We start from the raw sequence: 10,006 nt of genomic DNA on the forward strand, positions 1-10,006 counted from the left end.
ACTTGAGTCATGGCTCACAGTGTGTATTATGTTTTCTATACTCTATGTCTGTAGGAGTCAGTGGTGAAGCTGGAGTTAGCTGTAGCTGATGGGGTTTGGGGGAGGGGAGGTGGTGGCGCTGGGTATCTGCTTTGAGACCAGCAGTGGCAACAATTTCTTTCAGTGCCATGCTCAGGGGATGGGATCAAGTTTATTTTCTTAAAGACCATGGGAGATCTGTGCGAGGCCCCTTTAATCTCAGACTCCCCAGGGTTCTTTTGACATGCCATGTTCTTTTTCCCTGGGATTGGGGTACAGGGTGGTGGGTTCTCAGACCCCATTAGATGCCGGTGGCTGCGGGAGTCAGAGGATTGGGTGTCACATGGAGGACATTTTAGAGAACATTACCTAATAGGTCAAGATGCCAGTTGGTTGGGAAGACCTTGAGACAGTTGCCATCTCTGAGGAAGATGCCAATCAAAGATGTGTGGCTCTAATGTCATCTTTGGGGCCAGGCTTGTATTGATGTTATCTGAAATCCTTTTTCCAGGCAGGGCAGACCCCTATCTTCTGTGATGACTTCTGCAGCCACAGACCACTCTTGAGGGCTTCTGAGGACAGGTGGTCCTCTGGCTGGAGACACAACACTGACAAGGACGAGGGTGATAGGGCACATATCAAAGACACAAAGTATGCACCAATAGCCAAGCGCAGGTCATCTCCAGCACAATCATAGGGACTTTGCTTGGCATATGGATGCATTCCAATGAGGGAGGAGAGGGTGGGGGAGGAGGAGTAGAGAAAGAAAGGACAAGTGGAGGGAGGAAGAAAGTAAATCCAGTGTCAGTATTCCTATGGAACATGAAATCCTGTAGTGCAGATCCAGGTGTATATATACATATTTTTTTTTGCCAGTCCTGAAGCTTGAACTCAGGGCCTGGACATTGTCCCTGAGCTTCTTTTACTCAAGGTTTGGGCTCTACCACTAGAGCCACACAGTGCCACCTCTGGCTTTTTCTGTGCGTGTGGTACTGAGGAATCAAACATAGGGCTTCATGTATGCTAGGTGAGCACTCTACCACTGAGCCGCCTTCCCAGCCCTCCCAGGTGTTTTAGATAAGCTCTACCAACCCATAACATCACCTCCTTTGCAGGGTAACTGTTCTTGGCAAGAAAAGAGCCCAGTGTAGTTCTTCATTCAAGCCAGAGAGGGTAAGTGTGTGTGAGGGAGGAAAGCAGCTCTCCGAAGTGAGCAGAGATGAGAGCCACACGAATCCATGCCGCAGGTTGCATCTTTATTGATTTTTTTTGTAGGGAGACAATCTCCAGGGGTTTAATGCTTGTTGGAGTTTCCCTGGGCTCAGGCCGAGGCCGGACTTGGAAGAACCCAGGGATTACTGGAGACGAGCTCTGCTATGGGGCTTCCCAAGGCTGGAAAGGCTTCTCAGCTATTCATGACTCTATCAATCCAGGGGATATATGAGGTGATGCGAGTGAAGATTGCAGGAGGCTTTGCCGTCAAGCGTCCATAAGACACAATACCATGGGCTACCCCAGCACACATTAGGGGTCCCCCAGAATCTCCCTGTAGGTGAGAGGAAGATCATGAACAGAGGCTGTCCTCTTGCAACTATTGTCCAAAGTCTTGGTTCAGTCAGATACTACCTAGCCCCAAAGTACCCAGAATCTCATCAGTCCCCATGGAGCCAACAAGGAGGGATATACCATCTTCTGTCCTGGAGCTACTACTTTGGGTTGTGTTCCTTGCAACCCTCTTAATTCTCTTTCTGGAGGCTTGTTTGACACATTGGATTAGAAGGATTTGAGCATAGAAACGTAGGACCTAGCCAGGTACTGGTGGCTCATGCTCGTAATTCTAGTGAGGGTGAGATCTGAGGATTGAGGTTCAAAGCTAGCCCAGGCAGGAAAGTTTAAGACTTTCTGTTTTCTTTTCCTTTTTCTAGTCCTGGGGCTTGAACTCAGGGCCTGAGCACTGTCCTTGTGCTTTCTCAATGCTAGAGCTCTACCACGTAAGCCACAACACCACTTTTCTGGCTTCTATGTAACTCCCCTGTGAGACTCTTGTGTCCAATTAACCACCAGAAACCCAGAAATGGAGCCATGCGTCAACGTGATAAAGCACTAGCCATGAGCTGAAGAGCTCAAGGACAGCACTGAGGCCCTGATTTCAAGCCCCATGACTGATTGAAAAGAGTGAGAGAGAGAGAGAGGAAGAAGGAAAGAACAAGGAAAAGAAAGTGCTAGAGTGCTAGGAGCTCATTAACACAGGTGGCAGTCACTGTCCTAAGCAGCTTTCGAGCTCCACTCTATCTCAGGTACGCTGAGTCCCTCTGTAGGGAGGAAATCAAGATATGCAATCACCTTGTATGCAGATCGTCTGCTGCTGGGGTTGCCCACACACAGCTGGTACTTGTTTTTATAATGCGGGAAGTGGTTGCAGGCCTTCCTGCCCATGATTCTCAGCTTCACCTCTCTCAGGGTATTTGACAGTGGCTCTGTAATTCCTGTTCTTCCCCAGCCAGCTGCCCGGCACAATCTCCCCGGGGGGAGAAAGGAAGAGGGCATTGGCAGAGGAACTATATCCACAGCATGGGTCAGTTTGGCTCTCTTTTTCAGCTGTGAAGGTCAGAGAAGAAAAGGCGGATTGCTGTCTTGGAATCAGACCGAGACAAAAGAAACGGGTTGGATGGGAAAGGTACAGGCTGCGAGAAGGGTCCAGGAAGAGGGACTTGCGTGGGTCAAGAGAGATCATAATACCTTTAGTAACATGATGTCATGGCCATAGGCAAATAAGTTGTACTCTGGATGAGCAATCTGTTTTGAGACTTCCAGCTTCTGCTGTGTGGGTTCCTGTTTTGACACGTCATGAGCTCCCAGAATGACAGTGATTTTCCTGTTGAAAAGAGGGAAAGAAACTCTGCCTCTCTCCAGGGCCAGGAACACTAAGCCTTCCTTTTTTTCCCCTCAATGCAGAGCCAGTTGAGGGACTCAGAGTTTACTCAGGGTTGTCTCATGGAAGAGAAGGGCCTAAGAAGATGTAGGACTCTGAGAGCTCTGGTAATACCAAGACTGGACAGTGTTGTCTTGACCCGCCCTGCCCTGTGGAAAGCCCTGGTATCTGGAGGTGGAGATGACCCAAGTGAAACAGCCCAAATGAAGGGTTTCTTCCAACATTGGTTCTCCTGATGTGTATCACTGAAACAAACGGGCCCCTTCAGTGTCGTCTCATAGGAGTTCTTCCTCACATGGAGAGAGAACAAGCCAAAGCTTCTTACCTTCCTTTGCAATGAGCAGCCGTCATCACAAATCGTTGGCTTATGAGAAACCCGCCACAGCTGGTAATATGACCTGTCTCAGTGGTGATTTCCAGAAAGGCCATGTAGGGGCGAGAATGTGGCTTAGACTCAGTGCCATTGATAATCTCCTCTAGAACAGAGAACCAAGAGCCACAATCAGAGGTTTGCCTAGCCTTACAGAACAGCACTGGCAGAGGGACTGCATTTAGGACTTACCCTACTTCTTATCTACCTCAATCCTTCCATGCATGCTTTTTAAATTTTTTTAAATTTATTTTTTGGCCCTTTATTACCCCAGTTCATCCTGCGATTCATCATTGTACTTTTCAGAGCCCAATGGCCAGTCTTGTTTCTGAGTTGTCATTTTATCTCGACATTTCTTCCTGTCCCTATCCTGACTGCCTCAATTAAGGAGGCTGGGAAAGAACTGTAAATAGAACTCTGGGTATTGAAAGAAAATTAGGTGAGGGGGATGTTTCCTGATTCTGTTTTTCTATTGATTACTCCTTGTTCATAGGAAACTCCTATCAACTGCCAGAAAGGATACAACCCATCCAGCTAGAGTCCTCCCCCCACTCACTTGCAAAGGTTCTTCAGCCTTGTTTTAGATTCCTTCCCTAATCTAGGCCAATGCATTTGGGATGGGAGCTGAAGACTCCGAGGATAGAGGAATATAGGCAAGACTCACCAGTTCCAGCCTTAGGAGGCCAGAGAAGGGCCACCAGGAGAAGCAAGATCTGTGTTTTCCCGGTAATGCTCATGGTCAGCTCTTGTGTGTCATCCTGACCCCCACCCCCTGCCTTTATAGTTCCTGAAGTAGAAGTGAGGGAGGGCTGCAAACCGCAGAACGGGCTGCATCAGCTTTTGTTTTTTTGACTTTGGCTGAGTTGTCTTCCTTATCAGAGTTTCTCATGATGCTACTCTCATCTCTGCTGGTGTTGAATTTGTGGTCAGATCCCAAGCATTATGGCTCTTGGGAATTGGTGGGCAGCTTTCTTATCCAAAGCAGCTCTTAGGGGAAGAATAGCCGAATAGAGGGAATTTGATAACAGGGAGCAACAAGTTTTCTTTTTCCTGTAATTATTTTCAGTCTTGAAGGCTGAATTTTTTTCATATGTTTTTTTATTGTAATTAATAGAATGATATTTGCCAGACAGATGGTGCATTAATTCCTATACATTGATACCCTTTCACATGTCTTGGTCCCCATTTCCCTCCCCCCACCCCCACCCCTCATCTCGTTTTTCCCCGTTCCCTATCCAATTTCAAATAACCAAATACAAATATATCCGATATATCAGGTAACAAAGTGAGATACTGTAACAATATGAGATAACCAAGGGATAGCAAAGGAGATGAGAGATAACATAGTACATTAAGGACAATAATCACTCATTATATGGCTTATGTTTCTATATCCTAGAGATCCTTTCATTTAGCATCCTACTATATGGCCTTTTGTATCAAGGTTTTTCTCTATTGCAAATTTGAAGCTGAATTTGTTGTTGTAGCAACACTCTTCTCTGCCAATGTCAGAGACCTAGGGTGAACATATGTGACAATTATAAATAGGTGATCATTATATGAACAAACCTTTACCTTTACTTTCATTTCTTTTCTATTTTTTGCCTGTCCTGGGGCTTCAACTTAGAGCCTGGGCACTATCCTTGGGCTTTCTCAAGGCTAGTGCTCTACCACTTGAACCACAGTACCACTTCCAGCTTTTCAATGTATGTGGTACCAAGGAATTGAACCTGGGTCTTTGTGCATTCTAGACAAGCACTCTACCACTAGGCCACATTCCCAGCCCAAACCTTTGCTTTCAAAACCAGGTAGTGGGTTGATTCAGCCTGTAGGCCATAGTTTTCATGCTCTGAAATAGAAGATTAGTCCATTATTGTATGCAAATGATTAGAAGAATAATAGAATGCGGCAATGAGAGAAGGAAGAAAGAGGGAAGCCTGGTGCACACCTGTAATCCTAGCTACTCAGGAGGCTGAGACCTGAAGATTGCGGTTCAAAACCAGCCTAAGTACTAAAGTTCATGAAACTCTTATCTCCCAGGCCCAAGAGTTCAAATCCTGCAACCGACAAAGAAAAAAAAAAAAGAAAAACTTTATCAAATACTTACAATATGTTCATCCCTCTAGCACTTTACATGTGTGTTCTCATTTAATCATTGTAACAATAATTGGATATTACTGTGTAATGGAAGCTTGGAATGTCACATCCCAGTGAGACCCCAAATTCTGTCAGAATCTGAAACTCATTGGCTTTCCATTCTACTCATTCTAATGATGAGAGAAGTGGATAATGAGGGGTTAGTTCAATGAATGGAGGCAAATATACATATAAAAGATGTTGGGAGCCAGAGTGGAATCAAACTGTACCTTGACTTGCATCAGACGATGGCTTTATTGTCTTATTGTTTTCTGGCCCTATTCTATGTAAATAACCTGAGAATTACCATATGAATGTAACACCTGGAGGTTCCCTGGGAGAGGAGGAGGGAAGAAGGGGGAGTGGAAAATAAACGCGGCAGTCTCGGCAGTCTTTGCCTGGACTGCGGACATCCCGGACCCGGTGTGTCTGTCTCTCTTCTTTTTCTTCCTAGTCCTTGTCCCCTATTTCAGGAACCCCAATCTGCGAACCCTGGTTTGCTGCCGGTTGGCCCCGGCATCTGGCGCCCGAACAGGGACCCTGAAAATCTGGGACGAAGGTGAAGGACCCCTCCCTGTGGTGAGTAACACATCGTAGGACTATTAAGAGAGTATAGTCAGGAGTAAAAATTATGGGTCAAGCTAATAGCCATAGGTTATTTCTACCGATCTTAACAGGCCTATTTGAAGCCCACGGAACGTGGGTGGAAAAAGGGGTGCTTCAGAGCTTCCTACAGTTTGTCGAGGAGGCATGCCCGAGGTCTATAGAGGAGGAATTCCAAAAAGCCTGGACTGCGGACATCCTGGACCCGGTGTGTCTGTCTCTCTTCTTTTTCTTCCTAGTCCTTGTCCCCTATTTCAGGAACCCCAATTTGCGAACCCTGGTTTGCTGCCGGTTGGCCCCGGCAAAAGACAGTATTTGTTTTGGGTAGCAGTGACTCACTTATAATCCTCACTACCTGAGAGCTAGAGGATGACAGTTGAAAACTAACTCAGGCAGAAAAGTCAGAAAGACTCCATTTTAATTAACCAACAAGAGGCCAGGCTGTAGATATGTTCCAAGTGGTAGAGCATCAGCTGTGAGAATGAAAGCCAAGTGAAAACTCAATGCTTCTGAGTTCAAGCTGTAGTATTGGCACTCTCACACAAAGGATAACATTTGTGTATAGAGAATCAGAGCTTTTCTACGCATACATTGAGAATCACACTTGGTTTGAGAGCAAGATGCTATCTATGACTGTCATTATTTGAGGTGTAATTAATGTGTTGGTATATTTAGTGTTCAATGGGTTCACTAAGAAAGAAAAGAGTTCTCAATTTTGAAGTTCACAAGTCATCAATTCTAAGACAAATTCTATTACAAAGTGACTAAACTAGAAAATATTGGGCATCTTCTAGTGAAAGATATCGTATATTTCAGGTATGTGTCACATCTTATTTAACCTCATATGAGTACTGAAAGTATTGTTTTCATTTTACAGATGAAGAAACTGAGGTTTGGAGAATTCAAATACTTGGAAAAATGTCCTATCTTTTTTTAAGTAACAGAAGTAGGTATCAAATCCATTTCTTCCCCCACCCCCCTCGCCCCTATTCTGGGCTTGAACTCTAGGCCCTGGTGCTGTCCCTGGACTCCTTTTTGCTCAAGGCTAATATTCTACCACTTGAGCCACATTGCCTGTTGTGGATTTTTCTGTGATTAATTGGAGATAAGAGTCTCATGAACTTGCATGCCCAGGCTGGTTCCTAACTGTGATCCTCAGATCTCAGCCTCCTCAGTAACTAGGATTACAGGTGTGTGTCAGTAGTGGAGCGTGAACTCAGGGCTCATGCTTTTGTTCACTTTTTCTGTGCTCTGACATTTGAGGCATGCCTCCAGTTCCTCAAATTCTGTTTTGTTTTCACTGTAGTCTCATGATATTTCCCTCACGTTGTCTTGCTTTCCTTGATTGCAGTCAAGGATGCTTATGCTAGCCAAAAATAGAGACGGGCCATCTGCTAACATCCTAGGTAGTTAGTTTGTTTCTTTGTTTGTTTGTTTAGTGTGCAGATTGAACTCAGGGCCTAGGTGCTGTCCCTGAGCTTTTTCATTCAAAGTGGTTGTTCTACCACTTGAGCTATAGCTCCACTTCCAGCTTTTTAGTGATTAATTGGTAATATAATATCATGGGCTTTCCTACCTGCTCTGGCTTTGATCTATGATCTTCAGATCTCATGAAAGTGTGAGCCACTAGTGCCAGATCAACATCTTTCTTTCTTTCTTCTTTTTTTTTTGTTTTGTTAAGCAGAAACATCCTAGATTTGGTAAAGGAAGGTCTTGAATATCACAAAGGCCTGCCACTGGGTCTCAGGCTTAAGCCAGTCTACTGACCTGGAGTTTCTTGAATGATAGGACTTGAGAAAAGTCCTGGTAGCATAGCCAATATTTTATATTGTGACTTTTCCTCCTACTTTTCCATCTGTCAGTGACTATAAATTACAAAATAAAACCAGAAAAGTAACTTTTTGTTAGGATTGCTGTGTACTGGGTATGGACTGAGCAAGTCCTGAAGACCCAAGTGTGTCTGTGAAACCCCTAGTAAGAGGAAGCATATACAAATGAACAACACAACTTTGGCCTGTTTCATTCTGAGCCTAGAAGGACCCAAGCAAATCTGATTATTTCTTCAGTTTCAGATTATAGCGAGAATAGACATATTTAGCTACTGGCATAATTCTCACAGTGACTCATAGAGTAAAGGCTATTAGAATAGAAAATGGCAACAGCCACCTGAACTCTTACCTACCAAAATATTGTCTTCACAGAGCAATTCCAACATGGGTAATTAACAGATTACTGAATGCTTTAAGGAGTGATGGGTGTTACCACATCTTCATACAGCTCATGCATTGGATATGTGTGGAAAAAGCTCAGTCTTGGAGAATGGCAGTGGATTATTGTAAAGTTAACTGTATTGCTTTGTGGAATGTTCTTATTATTTGTAGTACTTTTATTTTTCTTCAGATTCTTTAGGATTCTCTTCATAGATGATCATGGAATGCACACTTAACTACAAGAGTTATTTAATCCTTTCTGGTTTATATACTCTCCATTCTCCTTGCTTTATGGGAAATGGTTAGTCTTGCAGTACATTATTGCATGGGAACAGAGAGTGATAATCTTACTTCACTCCCAAACTAGGGGAGGGGAAGAGCATTTAGTCTTTTATCATTGAATATGATGTTAGACATAAGAATTTGGAGAGTCCCTTAAACGAATTGAAAAAGTGTTCTTTTATTCATTGACATTGGATTGTTTCTATGCTGGATTTTGCTTAAGACCTCTTTGCATTGGTTGAAAGGATCACATTTTCTTAAAATGGCAGATGACATTCATGGAATTTCTTAATGTTTGTCTAACTTTGTAATCTTAGTCTAACCCTCACTTAGTCATGATATATAATTCATTTTTATGTGTTTTTTTGAGTCAAGTTTTGTTAAGAGTGTTTGCATTTATTATTGTGTTAGGTAGCTTCTAAGAATGCCCTCCATGGTGCCTGCCTGCCACGGCTACTGAACTTGGACATATTCCTTCTCTGAGTGTGGGCTAGACTAACTGACTGGCTTCCACTTTAATAGGACATTGCACAAATGATAGGATACCATTTCAATTTATGATGCAAAAATTGCTCTCTCTCTCTGTCTCTCTGTCTCTCTGTCTCTCTCTCTGTCTCTGTCTCTGTCTCTCTCTCTCTCTCACTCTCTCATACTCTCTCCCCTTCTCTCCTCTATCTCTTTTGCACTGGGAGAGGCAAGCTGTTCTACCATGTTTTTCTGCCATGCAGTGTGGTGGTGAGCTGTGGCTGTCAGTTTCCAGCCTGTGAAATGGAGGCCACAGTCCTCCATTGTGGAACACACTGGATAAGAGTCCTGCTCATGGCAGGCGTGGTGGCTTACACCTGTAATCCTAGCAACTCAGGAGGCTGAGATCTGAGGATAGTGGTTCAAAGCCAGCCTGGGCACTAAAGTCTGTGAGACTCTTATCTCCAATTAACCACTAGAAAACCAGAAGTGGTGCTGTGCCTCAAGGGGTAGGGAGGTACCCTTGAGCTGAAGAGCCTAAGGACAGTGCCCAGACCCAGAGTTCAAGTCCTATGACAGACCAAAAAAAAAAAAAAGGAATTGATCCTCTGTAGTGTGTCCTGTATTAAAAAAACAAGTACAAGGCACCAACATGACAAGTATGGAGACATAGGAAAGAAAAATGTAGGGGGGATTTGGTGAAAGATTCCAAATTCATAGGGAATTCCAAAGGACACACTCCTTTGTTGAGAGGCACTCAAAGGCAGAAACAGGGTTGGAAAACATAGAGAAATGAGTCTTTGCTTACTATCCTGACAAGTTAACTAGTAGTTGTCTCATTGTCAGTAGGCCACTTGGAAGTATAATCAAATGAAGCCAATTATGATCACGTTAAAAGCTTTCATTAACTTGCTGGCTTATTGTTGTTATTTTTTATTATTAAAGAATTTATTAACATTGATTTTTACATCATATTTCAAATGACAGGTT

General features: G+C 43.8%; 1 protein-coding gene across 1 annotated transcript; it reads right to left on the bottom strand.

Moving 5' to 3' along the window:
• Nucleotides 1-1,278: 1,278 nt before the first annotated feature.
• LOC150055356 (mast cell protease 4-like) lies at nt 1,279-4,054 on the bottom strand. Its single transcript, XM_090345493.1, has 5 exons — nt 3,985-4,054; nt 3,276-3,426; nt 2,758-2,893; nt 2,362-2,616; nt 1,279-1,564 (listed from the first exon to the last, which is right to left on the bottom strand). Exons 2-5 carry the CDS (start codon nt 3,377-3,379, stop codon nt 1,424-1,426), a joined length of 636 nt encoding a protein of 211 aa, XP_090201619.1. The 5' UTR covers nt 3,380-3,426; nt 3,985-4,054; the 3' UTR covers nt 1,279-1,423.
• Between the last annotated feature and the right edge of the window lie 5,952 nt (nt 4,055-10,006).

The sequence above is a fragment of the Megascapheus bottae genome, chromosome 14 (genome assembly GCF_031878675.1).
Source record: "Megascapheus bottae isolate mThoBot1 chromosome 14, mThoBot2.hap1, whole genome shotgun sequence".
Classification (NCBI taxonomy): Eukaryota; Metazoa; Chordata; class Mammalia; order Rodentia; family Geomyidae; genus Megascapheus; species Megascapheus bottae.